The 18618-nt window shown below is 40.7% G+C and overlaps 1 protein-coding gene across 1 annotated transcript in view; it reads right to left on the bottom strand.

Moving 5' to 3' along the window:
* The window catches only part of LOC127666838 (zinc finger protein 431-like), a 115909-nt gene extending 99128 nt beyond the window's left edge, over window positions 1-16781 (bottom strand). The window contains exon 1 of the mRNA XM_052159826.1: window positions 16771-16781. Coding sequence (XP_052015786.1) covers window positions 16771-16773 — 3 coding nt within the window. The 5' untranslated portion in view covers window positions 16774-16781. The remainder of the gene's footprint in view (window positions 1-16770) is intronic.
* Between the last annotated feature and the right edge of the window lie 1837 nt (window positions 16782-18618).

The following is an 18618-nucleotide window of genomic DNA, read 5'->3' as shown; positions in this document are numbered from 1 at the left end:
GTAAAAGCATGGACAAACATTATCTCCCGGTTTGTTCTCCTGCTTGGTCAGTGTCCCATGCTCAGGTAGCCCTCTCATCCAGCCCAGGCCCACTTACTTATGAATTTTGTCACACTCAGTGGAGAAGCCTTCCCACATCATTCATCGACCTTATCTCACACAGACATATCAATCAGCCATTCTGATGAGGGCACACCTTCAACTGAGGATCCTTTCGATGACTGTAGCTCTGAAAGTGTGACATTTTGGCAGGCTTACCTCTCCCATGACTATGTCTCATTGTGGATTGCTAAGATTTTCTTATGCTGCCCACCTCTTCTCCTAGCTTTCTTTTTGTTGTTGTTGTTTTGTTTTGTTTTTTGGTTTCTCTGAGACAGGGTTTCTCAGTGTAGCTCTCGCTGTCCTTGAACTCAGAAATCTGCCTGCCTCTGCCTCCCAAGTGCTGGGATTAAAGGCGTGCCCACCACCGCCCAACCCACAATCTCTCTAGAACATAACAAACAGGTCAGTAAAAGAGGCAACACAGGGTAAACACTCTAAATATCTAGACAGAAAACTGTAACACAGGAATAAAACTCCCAAACAAATAAAGCAAACTGAGAAAGCAGTCCCTAGACCAAATATCACCACAAATGCAGATGCCTAGACACCAGCATTGGAAGATAAGGAATACCAGCCAGGAAAATAAGTCACCATCCTCAGGTTTTCACTTCTATCCCTTGCCCTATACAACCTCTTTTGCATCAGATCTCTTGTGTGTTTTAGTTTCTCAGGCTATGTTAGAGAAGCAGGAGAAGGAGGAAGACTAGCCGGAGGAGGAAGGAGGAAGAGAAGTAGAAGATCAATCAGCACAAAGGTATAGAAAATACTTACAATAAAATCACAAATGAAAAGTTTCTTTAAAAAAAAGAACATGCCTGTTCCAAAGCATCCAAAATACCAAACAGATTTAGAAAAAGACCCTTTGTCAAATAATAATCATATAAGTTAAAGAAATATAAAAAAACTACAGCACAAAAAAATAACAAACTAAATAAAAGAAAAACTAGTAATATCCGACTTTTTTTTAAGGATTTAATTCATTAAGTATACAATGTTCTCCCTGCATGTATTCCTGCAGGCCAGAAGAGGGCACCAGACCCCATTACATATGGTTGTGAGCCACCATGTGGTTGGTAACAATTGAACTCATGTCCTGTATAAGAACAGCCATCTCTCCAGGCCTGACCCTGCCTTCTTAATGTATATTATAAAAGGAAAAAAGGTTTGGACACAGGTGCTGCATAGTCACAGAAACCAACCATGCTTCTACAAGAAGGCAACTGGTCCAGATGTTTTGGACATATTTACAATGAGCCATGATAATGAAGAAATTCAGAGGTCATGGTGTGAGCTAGCAAGTAAGAAACACCACTAGAAATCTCACAGGAAGTCACATCTGGCTGTTGCTTCCAATCCAAACCCATAGAGGACCCACCACCCCAGCGCCCACTGCTCAGCCACATGTTCCTCCCCATTATGGGCAGATATCCTGTGCTCGCCATGTCTTTATTTCAGAGCTTCCCTGAGGTCCCCTCACAGCACACGCAGCAGTGCTCAGAGCAGGACGCAGAGAACCATTTAAGCTTTCACAGCCACAGTGAACAAGCAGAATGGCATCTGGAAGATCCCACCTCTTTGCCTGAATGGCAGGTCTGTCTGGCAGCCTTGATTGGCCAGTGTGTCAAGCCCTCCTTAGGTTAATGTCACCAGGAGGAATTTGCACTCCATTACCATTTGAATTAAGTTTCCAAGAGGAATCTCACCCCACCCAGTCCTTGGGGAGGACTCAACATTCCAGCAGAGGCTGGTCAGCTGCCTAGTCCTCCTTTCTGTGAACCAAGAACCTCCATTTAAGAGAACCTGATTTCAGACCTTGCCTGAGCTTTCCTCAAAGCACTTGTCTTCTTTCCATAATCATGGTGAATAGTTTGCAAAGCCCACCACTCAAGGTTCATTGGAGGTATCAATGTGACCGAGGAATGAATGATCCAATGCATGACCCAGGCTATTAACATTATGGATGTATTTTTACTAAAAAGAATTTTAGTCAGGCAGTGATAGTGTATGCCTGTAATCCTAGTACATGGGAGGCAGAGACTGGTAAACTTCAGAGTTCGAGGCAAGCATGGTCTACAAAGTGAGCTCCAAGACAGCCAGGGCTATAGAGAAAAACTTTCCCCAAACAAACAAACAAACAAACCAAGAGTTTTCTTTATGGCTACATGCTTGGAACAGGGAAACTGAAGCTCCCTTAAACAGATGATAGATTTCAGATAACCTCAGATGAAAAGCCAGATATATAAGGTATCATTGTTGAGCACTATTATTATCCAGCACATTTTCATCAGTGGCAAATTAGAGAGAAAAAAAAAAACAGTTAGATTAGTACAGATTTTCAGGATAAGCCTATCTCAAATCATAGAGAAAATGAATCTTTCTCTGTATATAGAAAGGGTAGTTATTAGAATGTCCTGATAAAGGCTGTCAGCCAAGGGAAGTTAAATAAATCAAGAACTGGTTAATTTCATGTAGTAGCAGGATCTTACAGGGAATACTTAAGAAATAATTACTTCCAATGAGAGTTTTAAAATAGAAAAGATAAACAAATCACCTTTGTTTTGTAAAATAACAAAGTACTACAAATACAAAAAACAAAAATGGCCTTTCCATATATAGGTTGAAAAAGCATTTCTAGCCTAGATCAAAGGTGGATCAGAACATCTCTAAAGATCAAGAGTAAGAAAGGGTTTCTCAATTTAAAATGTATAATTTAGAAACACCCCCTACAGTAACCAATGTTAGAGTTAGGGTTAGGGGATTAGAGGATTATGGTTAGGATCAGAACAAGGGTTGTTAGCATTAAGATGCTTAGGAAATTAAGGAGTTAAGATAGGATTAGAGATTTAGAGTAAATCCTAGGGTTAGGCTCAGGGTTAGGTTTAAGGTGGCCACCATTATTCTTGATGGTTTCACTGAATCAATAGTTTCCCTGTTAAACAAAGAAGAAATGTCAGGGTTAGGGTTAGTCTCGGGATCAGGTCAAAGAATTTGTTTGTTGTGCTCTGTGAACTCAGCTTCTATCTTTTCCTCATCTGCCTTCCTAGTCCTCTTTTTCATAATATCAAAATATTCTTTCCTGCTCCAATGAAAGTGGAAAGTGAGTTATCCACGAACCTAGAATTCCAAGATGGGAAATATCTTTATATTATTATGGGGCCCAGTTCACATACAACAAAAGAGTAAATATGACTGACAACATCAGTTTTCCCAAGCTCCCAAACAAATTGCACCTAAAGAATTTCTTAAGTTAATTAAAGAATGGTAGTAAAATGTCATTGTTATTAGTACTTGCTGATCAATTTATTACCTACTCTGAGGTCAGGACACACCTCATCCCTCCCCAGGCTCAGAAAGAGCTTCTTTAAAAGCATAAGCCAGGCACGCATGCACTGCCACCACACACACACACACACACACACACACACACACACACACACACATATCACTGGGCACTTGCAAACCAGGAGACTGCAGTGAGCTCCAGCTAACCTAGAAGACACAGTGAGTTCTAGGGCAGCCCTACACAGCAAGATCCTGTCTCAAAACACTCAAGTTAATAAACATCACAATCTACATGTATGCTATGCAAAGGACTTCAGTTTGAGAACAAAGTTTGCAGGCAACATTTAGAAATTATGGCAAATTACTTTGGCACAGCAACCTCTGGACATGGGGCTTGGACTCCTTTCTCAGAGGGAATATTAAATAACACTGGCCGACCTTATGGTTTTATAGTGATAACTGCAAACACAGTAAAAAAAAAAAAAAATGGGCCAAAATTCTGCCACTGAGTTAAAGACTTGGCTGCTGAAGTTCCCACCTTTCTAAACCCCTCTCCTATCCCTACTTCTTCAACTAAACAGTAGGACAGCAAGAGCAGGTTTTTTACTTAGCAGTTGCCATGTGGACTCAGGTCACCAGTGACTCTTACTGTTAGTCTATGTCCTTCCACATTTAAAAAGAACCTGAACAGCCAAGCAGTGGTGGTACACACCATTAATCCCAGCACTTGAGGGACAGAGACAGGCAGATGAGGCCAGCCTTATCTACAGAACAAGATCTAGGGACATCTAGGGCTAAGGATGAAACCCTTGACAAGCATGCAAAATGTCCCACCTGTCTTAGACATGCTCCAAGGCCCTTACGCATTCATTGAGCACTCATCCAGATCATCTTCCCCCACAGCCTCATCTCACCCTGACAAGTCAGCAGCACTTTATTCCCAGCAAGCTCCCTGCCTGACGCCTTAAGACTGAGCCTCAGGAGTCACATTTCTGCATTTGATTGCAAGGTAAATCCCACCTCTATATGTGTTTGTTCTTTAAATTAAAAAATATTTTAAGGTTTTAGTTTTTGAATCAAATCCTATTCATATCATGTCTATTACGGATGAATTTAAGGGTAAAAATATCAAACTTATATATCTTTGTCTTTTCTAGACATCGGGGACATTCACTCATTATTATTTTATGTTCTCAAAGTTAAGAGGAAAAGCAAGGATATCAAGTAATTATCATTAAGAGGGACAAAAGTACAAAGAAAAGCTTGATGACACATAGATTCTTCTGAAGATCAAGTGATAGCATAGACAAGAAATTTTGATAGGTCTTAACAAAACTTAAATAGTGTCGATTTTGCTAAATATATAATTTTAAGCATACATATACGTAATGTATGATCACTTTCAAAATGCAGTGTGTCTCTTAAACAATTGAAGGGGCAAGGGTCCTCAAAAATTTTGTTCAGTCTTTGGAATTGCTACATAGAAAATAATTCTCACTCATTATTCTCTTTGCTATGTATAGATGTATCTCAATATCCCAGATAAATGAACAGACCTTGGCTTACTTCACCACAACAGTGTCCATATACAACTGAGGAAAAATGAACAATCTTATTAAATACTGAGGCCAAATATGAAAGATATATTTACAAACATACAGCGCCATCCCATTATCAAAGAGCATTTCTCATTAATAGATGGTGTCCTCCATTACATTAATAATGTGTACTCCCGGATTTAAATGTGATGCAGGAACTTCTGTCAGCAGTCTTACAGATTTGTACATTTATTCAGGTATCCTATCTCATGTCCTTGGACTTCAACTGGTTTTTCTTATAATGCAGCAATTACATGTTCTTCATGCACGGGTCTCAAGTAGGACAGAGTTGGTTCAAGATATACCCTTTTATGAAGGGCTCTGGTATATAGTCCAAGTCATAATAGAAGCTAATTTCACCTTACTAAACATGAGCATGTTAATATTGATGCTAATAATATTTTCTCAAAATTTAATTGTTTATATATCACGCAAAGTTGTAATGGAGGAAACACAGCGGTTGAATATAAACTTATCCTGGTTAGTGAAAAATTCCTCAGTTGTTTCCAAGAAACTACTGGATTTACAAGGAGGTCAAAAAAAAAATTCAGTCTTCTAACATCCAACACAAACCATGGCATTAGATTTTAGATTGTACCCTTGACTGTTTTCTTCCTATAAAAAGCATAGCACTACCCTAGTTATGTTCATATCTACATCCTGAATAGAAATTATAGTAGTCTGAACTGTCTGACTTTTGTGTATTATGGTTATTACCCCCACTTGCATAACAGAATCCTTCCAAGCATGCTGTCCTTGATGACTGTCGTTTTATCAGAATCCTTTAATCTCTTTAGTTTCATTTTGCCTCCTTAGAGGGACTCTCCTCTGAGTCACCATAACTGCTGTTCTTTCTATATCACCCCTTTGGTCAGTTTATCAATATAGGAGGATTCATTGTACAAACACCAAAAAGTACAGATATCCTCTCACATGTGACTACAGTGCCAGGCACTCATATCCACTTTGCCAAGCCAGCCACAGTGCTGAATTCAAGGAAAGCAGAATAATTTGTGAGAAATCTGAAGAATGGGAAAGGCTAAATACAGGAATGTAAGACACACTGTGACCTTGAGGTGGTAGAGCATGCCTTTAATCCCAGAACTTGGAGGCAGAGGCAGTCAGATTTCTGAGTTATAGGCCAGCCTGCTCTACAGAGTGAGTTCCAGGAAAGCCGGGGCTACACAGAGAAACCCTGTTTCGAAAAAAAAATTAAAATAAAATTTTATTTAAAGGGAATGTATGTTTAAACAGTTACAAATGGACAGATGAAAATAATAGTAATATAAATGTTGATCATAAATAAGCGACGTATGGCAGGAGAGAGAGAGATCAGGAGTGGAAAAGCTCTTGCTGGTCTTCCACAAAATGGTGGTCAATTTCTCACAAACACATGGGGACCAACAACCACTCATTACTTCAAGATCAGGAGTTCTCAGGCCATCTTCTGACAACAGTAAAGATGAGGCACACATGACATTCTTGTTCATCCTCACAGACAAAATACTACTATTTATTCAAACATTTCAGAACAAACAAAACTGAGACAGGACATCATTCATCTGAAACCCATCTGAAACCATGGTCATGGTTTCGATGATCATGAAACCTCAGATAATATTGATATCATAAACACATAAACATGTGCCATCCTGAGAAATGGAATATAGTTTATATATTTAGCCAAATTTCAAAACTAAGGGTGAGGATGAAGAACTGCTCAAAAACATATGCTTATTTTACAAAAAAAAAAAAAAAAAAAAAAAAAAGTCATGTGCCTTTTGTAGTTGCTCTTCCTACTATCAGGACAGAAAAAGCTTCACAGAGAAATTTGTTTTGGAAAATGAAAGCAAAATATAAAATAAATTTAAAAATATAAAACCACTAGACTTGTAAAATTGATTATTATTGAATAGCAAATGTGTCTATTGTATCTTATGTGATTTAGGGAATGAGTTTATAGTTATTATATGGGAGCATGAGAAGAAAGCTGAAGGGTCAGTTTCAACCACAACACAGTAGACACCAAGAACACAATGTTTCCACTCTAAAAGAAATGCTGGAGTAAATCTGGAGCAGAGACTGAGGGAATGGCCAATGAAAATTTGCCCCACTTGAGTGCCATCCTATGGACAAGCAACAATCCATGACATTATTAATGACACTCTGTTATGCCCGCACACGGAAGCCTTGAGTAATTATTTATTGAGAGGATCCACCAAGCAGCTGACTGAAAAAGCTGCAGAGATTCAGAGTCTAACTTTTCATGGACCTTGGGGACTCTTAGGAAGATTTGTTTGAAAGATCGAGATCCCTGAGGAGGATAGGAACTCCACAGGAAGATCAAGAGACTCAAGTAACAAGCACTCTTGGTGACACACAGAGACTAAGCTACCAACCAAATAGCAAACACAGGGTGGACTAAGGCCCCTGGCACATATATAACAGATGTGCAGAGGCTCAGAAGGTCATTTAACAACTGTAGCAGGGGGCCCCTGGCACATATATAGCAGATGTGCAGAGGCTCAGAAGGTCATTTAACAACTGTAGCAGGGGCTTTCCTGGCCTTTCAGCATAGCTGCAGGGGGCTATCTTTTGAACCTGTTTTCTTAACTGGGTGCCCATGTCTGGCCTCAGTGAGAGAGGATGTACTTAACTCACAAGAGACTTGATGTGCCAATTTTGGGGATACATGGGGGCCATACAACCTCTCAAAGAAAAACAGAGGAGACTGGGGGAGGGACTCTGCCATAGCAAGGGACATATAATTGGGATAGTGATAAGGGTGACAATGAATATATAAATTATTGGAAAAACAAAAAAGAAGATAAAAAATAAAAATTTTCATTCTACAAACCTTCATCCTGGAAGGTATCTGGAAAGGATCCTCCTACATGATCTTCCACAAGCTCCATAAAGAAAGCCAGACAGGACTGGCAAGTCACCAAAGACATCATCCTATCTAGAAGCTTTTTGTTTCAATCAACTGCATCCTGACCCTTGACATTTGCCTATAGCAAATATTCATCCTGTGATGAAAATGCATTCAGTTTTTTTCAGTGATCCAACAATCTGCAGGACCTCCTACACTGTTCAAATGTCTAAAGTCTCTTCTAACACTCAAGGCAAAATCTTGAAAGTCACATCTTGTAACAGCTTGGGTACTTCCTCTCCCCGAATACATCTCTCCATGGCAGATTTACCAATGCCTTAGTTATCTCAATAAGCTGTGGTTGCAAAATGCATCTCAAGCATCATCCTCATAATTTCACTGCAATGAACTCTCACTGAGTCTTCCCTGGGGCTCTGAATTTGCCCAAAGGTGGCTGGAATTGTGTTACTGAAACCACAAAGGAAGAATCCATGATCTTGAATTTATCACTTATCAGTTTTCAGAAGCCAGACCATATGAAAGAGCCTTTTAAGTTTGGCTTCTAAGGTGATGGACTCTGCCTCACTTGGTCCACAGTTGCAGCAGGTTTTATTTAAAGTACATTCTTGGGACTAGGAAACACTTTACCCACTCCTTCCCTTAATTTAAGATTTAGCTGGAGGAAATGTTACACTTAGGATATTTTCTTAGAACATCTACCCACTACAGCATGTGCTCCATTACATTCATATCTGTTTTATTTATAAAAGCTAGAACCTGAAAAAAAATTATATGTCCCTTAACAAATAATTGGATACAGAATATGTGATTCATTTACAAAATGGAATTCTTTCAGCTAGTAAAAACAAGAACTTTATGAATTTTGTAGGCAAATGGATACATCAAGATACTATCACCCTAAGTGAAGTATCCCAGGCCCAAAAGGACATGCATGTTTGTACTCACTTACAAATGTATAATAACCGTGAAGTACAGGATATCTGCATGACATTTTTTGGTCCTGAAGAAGCTAAACAAGAAAGAATGCTAAGGGGCTAGATAGATGGCTCAGTTGGCAAAAGCACTGATTGCTCTTGTGAAGGTCCTGAGTTCATATCCCAGCACCGACATGGTGGCTCACAACCACCAGTAATGAGATCTGATGCCCTCCTCTGGTGTGTCTGAAAACAAATACAGGGTACTTACATATAAAAAATAAATATATTTTTAAAAGGAAAGAAGCCTAAAATGAGCATGGTTGAATCACACTCTGAAGTGGAAATAAAACAGTCAAAGGAGGCAGATGAAAGAGAGAGAGAACTGGAAGGGACCGAGGGGAACTTTGCTCGGACCTTGGCCTCCCAGGCTTTTGCCTAGACTCAGGGCCTGAGCAGCTAGGCTAGCCTTGTGTGCACCAACCTGGTTGGGAGATCGGCTGCCCAGCAGAGTGATCAGCACGCAGAAAAGGTCCTCACAGCATACACCCTCAGCACTCCCTGAAGGAGCAAACGGGTACTATCTGGTTCACAGACACAATCTGGGGCAAAGCAAGGGCACCCAAGAGGAAGACAGCACATCAGCAATCTGCAACAGGGGAAACCCAGCCATCCAGTGTTGCAGAAATAGCCCCAGAGCCTCTCAGGAGGCTCAGACACCAGCCAGAAACAAGACCAACTAACTCCAGAGAACAAGATGGCAAAGGGCAAACACAGGAATGCCACTAACAGAAATCTAGGCAATATGGCAGCATCTGAACCAAACTCTCCAACATCAGCAAGTCCTGGTTATGCCAACACACCAGAGAAACAAGATTTGGATTTAAAATCACTGGTCATGATGCTGCTAGAAGAACACAAAAAGGACATGACTGAACCTCTTAAAGAAATACAGGGGAACATGAATAAGCTAGAAACCCGTATAATGGAAACACAAAAATCACTTAAAGAAATGCAGGAGAATAAAGCTCAAGAGATAGAAGCCAATAAAGAAGAAACGCAAAAAAAAAAAAAAAAAAAAACTTTAAGAAATGCAGGAAAAACGAGTCAACAGGCAGAAGTCATAAAAGAGGAAACACAAAAATCTCTTAAAGAATTACAGGAAAACACAAACAAACAAATGATGGAACTGAGCAAAACCATCCTGGATCTAAAAACAGAAGTAGAAACAACTAAGAAATCACAAAGGGAGACAACTTTGGAGATAGAAGACCTTGAGAAGAATCAGGGGCCATAGATGCAAATATAACCAACAGAATACAAGAGATGGAAGAAAGAATCTCAGATGCCGAAGATAACATAGAAACCATTGACTCAACAGTCAAAGAAAATGCAAAATGCAAAAAGCTTGTATCCCAGAACATTCAGGAAATCCAGGACACAATGAGAAGACCAAACCTAAGGATTATAGGTATAGATGAGAGTGAAGATTTACAACCAAAAGGACCAGCAAATATCTTCAACAAAATTATGGAAGAAAACTTTCCCAACTTAAAGAGAGAGATGCCTATGAATATACAAGAAGCCTACAGAACTCCAAACAGACTGAACCTGAGCAGAAATACTTCCCGCCACATAATAATCAAAACCCCAAATGCACTAAACAAAGAAAGAATATTAAAGGCAGTAAGAGAAAAAAGGCCAAGTAACATATAAAGGAAGACCTATCAGAATCACACCAGACTTCTCATCAGAGACCATGAACGCTAGAAGATCCTGGGCAGATCTCATGCAGACTCTAAGAGAACACAAATGTCAGCCAAGACTACTATACCCAGCGAAACTCTCATTCACCAAGATATTCCATGACAAAACCAAATTTACACAATATCTTTCCACAAACCCAACTCTGCAAAGAATAATAGGAGGAAAACTCCAATACAAGGAAGGAAACTACACCCTGGAAAAAGCAAGATAGTTACCTTCCTTCATCAAACCCAAAAGAAGATAACCACTCAAATATAAAAAATAACATCAACAATGACAGGAAGTAATAATCACTATTCCTTAATATCTCTTAACATTAATGGACTCAATTCCCCAATAAAAAGACATAGACTACCAGACTGGATAAGGAAACAGGGCCCTACATTTTGCTGCATACAGGAGACACACCTCAGTGTCAAAGACAAAAACTACCTTAGAGTAAAAGGCTGGAAGACACTTTTACAAGCCAATGGTCTCGGGAAACGAGCAGGAGTAACCATTCTAATATCAGATAAAGCTGACTTTCAACCTAAAGTCATCAAAAGAGACACAGAAGGACACTTCTTGCTGGTAAAGGAAAAATCCAACATGAAGAACTTTCAATTCTGAACATCTATGCCCCAAATGCAAGGGCACCCTCATTTGTAAAAGAAACATTACTAAAGCTCAAAGCACACATTTCACCTAACACCCCTAATAATTGTGGGGGACTTCAACACTCCACTCTCCTCAATGGACCGATCAGGAAAACAGAAACATAACAGGGACACAGTAAAACTAATTGAAGCTTTGGACCAATTGGATTTGACTGATATTTATAGAACATTTCACCCTAAAGCAAAAGAATATACCTTTTTCTCAGAACCTCATGGTACCTTCTCCAAAATCGACCATATAATTGGTCATAAGACAGACCTCAACAAATATAAGAAGATCGAACTAATCCCATGCCTCCTATCAGATCACTATGGTGTAAGAGTGGTTTTCAATAGCAACAAAAACAACAGAAAGCCCACATACACATGGAGGCTGAACAATACTCTACTCAATGACACCTTGGCCAAAGAAGAAATAAAGAAAGAAATCAGAGACTTTTTAGAATTTAATGAAAATGAAGGCACAACATACCCAAACCTTTGGGACACAATGAAAGCAGTGCTAAGAGGAAAACTCATAGCCCTGAGTGCCTCCAAGAAGAAAATGGAGAGGAGCATACACTAGCAGCTTAATGACACACCTGAAAGCACTAGAACAAAAAGAAGCCAATTCACCCAGGAGGAGTAGAAGACAGGAAATCATCAACTCAGGGCTGAAATCAATCAAGTGGAAAATAAAGAGAACTATACAATGAATCAACGAATCCAGGAGCTGGTTCTTTGAGAAATCAACAAGATAGATAAATCCTTAGCCAAAGCTGACCAAAGGGCACAGAGAAAGTATCCAAATTAACAAAATTAGAAATGAAAAGGGGGATATAAAAACAGAAACTGAGGAAATACAAAAAATCATCAGATCCTACTACAAAAAGCCTATACTCAACACAACTGGAGAATCTGGAGGAAATGGACAATTTCCTTGACAGATACCAAATACCAAAATTTAATCAGGACCAAATAGATCATCTAAACAGTCCCCATAACCCCTAAAGAAATAGAAGGGATCATAGAAAGTCTTCCAACCAAAAAAAGCACAGGACCAGATGGTTTCAGTGCAGACTTCTATCAGACCTTCAAAGAAGACCTAAAACCAATACTCTTCAAACTATTCCACAAAATAGAAACAGAAGGAACACTACCCAATTCCTTCTATGAATCCACAATTATGCTGACACCAAAACCACACAAAGATCCAACAAAGAAAGAGAACTTCAGACCAATTTCCCTTATGAACATCGATTCAAAAATACTTAATAAAATTCTTGCCAACCTAATCCAAGAACACATCAAAACTATCATCCACCATGATCAAGTAGGCTTTATCCCAGGGATGCAGGGTTGGTTCAATATACAGAAATCCATCAATGCAATCCACTACATAATCAAACTCAAAGAAAAAAAACCACATGGTCATTTCATTAGATGCTGAAAAAGCATTTGACAAAATTCAGCATCCTTTCATGCTTAAAGTCTTGGAAAGAACAGGAATTCAAGGCCCATACCTAAACATAGTAAAAGCAATATTCAGAAAACCGGTAGCTAACATCAAACTGAACAGAGAGAAACTTGAAGCAATCCCACTAAAATCAGGGACTAGACAAGGCTGCCCACGTTCTCCTTATCTTTTCAATATTGTACTTGAGGTACTAGCTCAGGCAATTCGACAACATAAGGAGGTCAAAGGGATACAAATTGGAAAGGAAGAAGTCAAATTATATCATTATTTGCAGATGATATGATAGTCTACCTAAGTGACCCAAAAAACTCCACTAGAGAACTCCTACAGCTGATAAACAACTTCAGCAAAGTGGCAGGTTATAAAATCAACTCAAGCAAATCAGTAGCCTTCCTATACTCAAAGGATAAGCAGGCTGAGAAAGAAATTAGGGAAATGACACACTTCACAATAGCCACAAACAGTATAAAGTACCTTGGTGTGACTCTTACCAAACATGTGAAAGATCTGTATGACAAGAACTTCAAGACTATGAAGAAGGAAATGGAAGAAGACCTCAAAAAATGGAAAAAACCTCCCATGTTCATGCCATGATCAGCAGGATTAATATAGTTAAAATGGCCATTTTGCCAAAAGCAACACACAGATTCAACACAATACCCATCAAAATTCCAATTCAATTCTTCACAGAGTTAGAAAGAGCAATCCTCAAATTCATCTGGAATAACAAAAAACCCAGGATAGCTAAAACTATTCTCAACAATAAAAGAAATTCTGGGGGTATCAGTATTCCTGAACTCAAGTAATACTACTGACTGAGCAATAGTGTTAAAACTACATGGTATTGGTACAGTGACAGGCAGGTGGATCAATGGAACAGGATTGAAGACCCAGAAATAAACCCAAACACCTATGGCCACTTGATCCTCGACAAAGGGGCTGAAAACATCCAATGGAAAAAAGATAGCCATTTCAACAAATGGTGCTGGTTCAACTGGAGGTCAGCATGCAGAAGAATGGGAATTGATCCATCCTTGTCTCCTTCTACTAAGCTCAACTCCAAATGGATCAAGGAACTCCACATAAAGCCAGACTCTCTGAAGCTAATAGAAAAGAAACTGGGGAAGACCCTTGAGGACATTGGTACAGGGAGAAAGTTCCTGAACAGAACACCAATAGCGTATGCTCTAACATCAAGAATTGACAAATGGGACCTCATAAAATTACAAAGTTTCTGTAAGGCAAAGGACACAATCAAAAGGACAAATCAGCAACCAACAAATTGGGAAAAGATTTTCACCAACCCTACATCAGATAGAGGGCTAATATCCAATATATACAAAGAACTCAAGAAGTTAGATTCCAGAAAACCAAATAACTCTATTAAAAAATGGGGTAGAGAGATAAACAAAGAATTTTCACCTGAAGAACTTCGGATAGCAGAAAAGCATCTTAAAAAATGCTCAACTTCATTAGTCATTAGGGAAATGCAAATCAAAACAACCCTGAGATTTCACCTTACACCAGTCAGAATGGCTAAGATTAAAAATTCAGGAGACAGCAGGTGTTGGCGAGGATGTGGAGAAAGAGGAACACTCCTCCACTGCTGGTGGGGGTTGCAAATGGGTACAACCACTCTGGAAATCAGCCTGGAGTTTCCTCTGAAAACTGGGCACCTCATTTCCAGAAGATCCTGCTATACCACTCCTGGGCATATACCCAGAGGTTTCCCCAGCATGTAATAAGGATACAAGTTCCCAATATGTTCATAGCATCCCTATTTATAATTGCCAGAAGCTGGAAAGAACCCAGGTAATCCCTCAACAGAAGAGTGGATGCAAAAAAATGTGGTATATATACACAATGGAGTACTATTCCATCATTAGAAACAATGAATTCATGAAATTTTTAGGCACATGGATGGAGCTGGAGAACATCATACTAAGTGAGGTAACTCAGACTCAAAAGATGAATCATGGTATGCACTCACTAATAAGTGGATATTAACTTAGAAAACTAGAATACCCAAAACATAATCCACACATAAGAAGAGGTACAAGAAGAACAAAGAAGTGGCCCCTTGTTCTGGAAAGACTCAGTGAAGCAGTATAGTGCAAAACCAGAACAGGGAAGTGGGAAGGGTTGGGTGGGAAAATAGGGGGAGGGAAGGGGGCTGATGGGACTTTCGGGGAGTGGGGGTCTAGAAAAGGGGAATTCATTTGAAATGTAAATAAAAATGTATTGAATAAAAAATAAAAGGTGTTTAATCAAAAACCAAAAACCAAAAACAAAACAAAACAAAAAAATAGGTACCAAGTCAACGACACAAAAGACTTGGTATAAATAATAAGATTTAAAGCACTAGGTATATATAGTAATATTTAAAGCAGTAGAGTCAGACAAACTATTTTGTATAGTTCCTGTTAATAACTGTGAGATATCACTTTTCTGCAATGGGGGGAGCTAGAAAAAGGATCCAAGAGTTGAAGGAGTTTGCAGTTCCACAGAAGGAACAGCAATGTTTCTCCCAGTACTCTCAGAGCTCCCAGGGACAAAATCATCAACCAACGAGGACACATGGAATTAGTCATGTCTCCAGACACATAGGCAACAGAGGACAGTCTTGTTAGAGACACCAAAGAGAGGAGAGGCCCTTGGCCCTGGAAAGACTTGATGCTATGTGGTAGAGGAATATCAAGACAGAAGAGTGGGAAAGATTGATTGGGGAGGGGAGATGGCTTAATGGAGTTTTGGGGGAGGGGGGAACCAGGACAGGGGACAAAATTTGAAATGAAAATAAAGAATATATCCAATTAAAGAAGAAAAAAATTGATGCATTGGTTCAAAAAATCTGGATTATAAACTTTCCTGCCATTAAACAAGAAAGAGTTCTGAAACTTATGAGAAGGCAGAAACATAAATGTTTTGGAGAAACAGAGAAGAAAGAGGAGGAGGAGGAGGAGGATGAGCAGGAGGATAAGAAGGAGAATGATGAGGAAGGTGGCGGAGGAGGAGGAGAAAATGAAGAAGAAGAAGAAGAAGAAGAAGAAGAAGAAGAAGAAGAAGAAGAAGAAGAAGGAGGAGGAGGAGGAGGAGGAGGAGGAGGAGGAGGAGGAGGAGGAGGAGGAGGAGGAGGAGGAGGAGGAGGAGAAGGAGAAGGAGAAGGAGGAGGAGGAAGAGAAGGAGGAGGAGGAAGAGAAGGAGGAGGAGGAGGGGAAGAAGAAAAAGAAGAAGAAGAGGAGGAGGAGGTGGAGGAGGTGGAGGAGGAGGAGGAAAGGTGGAGGAGAAGGAGGGAGAAGGTGGAGGAGGAGGAGGACAGGAAGATGATCCTGCTGATGATAAAGGTCTGGAAAATATTTCCAATAAAATCATAAGTGAAAACTTCCTTATACTAAAGAAGGTGTCTGGTAACATACAAGAAGCATCAAAATACTAAACAGAGTGAGAAAAAAGTCCCTTTGTCACATAATAATCAACACACTAAGCAATATAAGATAAAAAAACATAAAATAAAAACTACAGCAGAAAAAATTAGCAAACTAAACAAAACAAAAACAAGTATTGTATGAAAACAGAACTATTAGATTCATATCCATCGTCTTATTTTTAAGGAATTAATTCCTTACTTATACAATGTTCTCCCTGCATGTATTCCTGCAGGGCAGAAGAGAGCAAAAGACTCCATTACATATGGTTATGAGCCACCATGTGGTTGCTAAGAACTGAACTCATGACCTGTGTTGGGACAGCCAGAGCTCTTCACCTCTGAGCCATCTCTCCAGCCCTATTTCTGCCTTCTTAATGTATATTATAAAAGACAAAAAGGTTTGGAGACAGGTGCTACATAGTCACAGAAACCACCCATGCTTCTACAAGAAAGCAACTGGTCCAGATGTTTAGGACAAATTTGCAATCTGCTATGATACTGAAGTTATTCAGAGATCATGGCCTGAAATATCAAGTAAGAGGCACCATTAGAAACCCTACAGGAGGTCACATCTGGCTGATGATTCTGATCCAACCCCATAGAGGACCCACCACCCCAGCTCCCACTGCTCAGCCGAATGTTCCTCCCCATTGTGGGCAGATATCCTGTGCTCACCATGTCTTGATTTCAGAACTTCCGCACACAACAGCAAAGCTCAGAGCAGGACACAGAGAACCATTCAAGCTGCACAGCTACAGGGAACACCTTAGAAGAAGGAGAGGGTGAGGGTGAGCGTGAAAGAGAACAATCAGCATAAATGTCTAGAAACCATTTCCAATAAAATCATAAATGAAAACTTTCCTAAAGAAGTTGCCTGTTAATGTAAAAGAAGCATCCAAAATACCGAACACATTGGGGAAAACTCCCTTTGCTGAACAGTAATCAAACACTAAACATTTAAAGTAAAGCAATATAAAAACCCACAACAGAAATAATTAACCAAACCAAAGAAAAAAAACCAAGTTACCCTGGGATCTAGCCCTGGCCATCCCACAGCCCTTGACCCACCCAGCTCCAACTTGATCATTTACCTTCACTGGGAAAGTGCCAGCCCAGAGCTCTGTAAACTCTACCAGGTCTTTGTGGTTTCACAACCCGGCCTGTCGCGTTAAGGAACCTGACTCAGTTTGTTGGCCTGTGAATTCCCTACCTGTCTCAGCAGCTCACGAAGCGAGGGCTGGGCGCACAGTTCAGTGATCCTTGGCGGCCAGGCTCGGCTTCCGTTCCAGGTTGTGCCAGGAGGTTGTGCCAGGAGGCCACTACTGTCCCTGCCCAGGGCACTCTGCCCCTCTGCAAACTTTCCAGAGCAGAAAGTCCGCGCCTTGCCCGGCGTCTTCAAACTCACGGACCGCGTCTGTGGAGACGACAGGAGGATGGTGCAGAGTTACTCCAGAGCTCACAGACACCTGCAGCATGGAGTACTATTTTCATCCGAATGCGCATGCAAATGCGCTCACGTCCCGCCTTTCCACATCCGGCCATTCGGCACCTGGGAAGCTATGTAGTCCCAGCATTCGCTAAAAGTGCTCGCTCACCTCCCTCCCGCCTCTGCCACACCGCAGACCCACTCGCAAGTACTAACTCCTGGCCCACTTTCATTCATAAAAATGAAAGACAGAAAATGACTTCGATCCAGGAGGCTGGGCGTAGGGCGGGGCCAGGGTGACGTCAGGGGCAGGGTGAGTGGTCTCCAAATGATGGACAGGGACCCCAACAAGGTGCAAACCCTGGGCTGAGAAAGAAGGACGGGGCGGGGGCGGGGCTCTGAGTGACGTAGGGGCTGAGAAAATGGTCGCCAGGTGTTGGACAGGGAAGTCAACAAGGCACCCTCCTAGGGCTGAAAGGGAAGGACGTGGGGTGGGGGCAGGGTGACGTCAGGGGCAGGGCCAGCAGTCTGGAGTGATGGACAGGGACACCAACAAGGCCCACGCCCTGGGCTGAGATGGAAGGACAAGGGGTGCGGGCGGGCCTCTGTGTGACATCAGGGCCTGAGACAGTGTTCCAGGGTGTTGGACAGGGAAGCCAACAAGGCACCCGCCTAGGGCTGAAAGGGAAAAATGTGGGGTGGGGGGCAGAGTGGCGTCAGGGGTGGGGCCAGCGGTTGCCAGGTGACAGACAGGGATGCCAACATGGTGCCAGCCTTCAGATGAGGTAAGAATTTCCTGGTGACACACAGAAACACACACACAGAGACAGTTTGAATCTGAGTGTATTTCGTAGCTCTCAAGCAACGGATTTTCTACATAAAGAAACTGCACGGCCCAACCCTAACCCCTCACCAATAAATTCAATTTTAACACATTTAATACATGTTTACTATTATTCCATTATTATTTTCCAACAAATTCTTTAATGCGATCACATTTTCTATATATGTCTTTAATTTAATCAGAAATATTTTCCGTGTAACCCTTCAATTTTACCAGAAAACGTTTCTACTTACCACCCAATTAATTCAGAAAT

This window comes from Apodemus sylvaticus, chromosome 16, assembly GCF_947179515.1.
Source record: "Apodemus sylvaticus chromosome 16, mApoSyl1.1, whole genome shotgun sequence".
In the NCBI taxonomy this organism is placed as follows: Eukaryota; Metazoa; Chordata; class Mammalia; order Rodentia; family Muridae; genus Apodemus; species Apodemus sylvaticus.
Note: the sequence above shows the minus strand (reverse complement) of the source record. Positions and strands in the feature narration are given on the sequence as shown.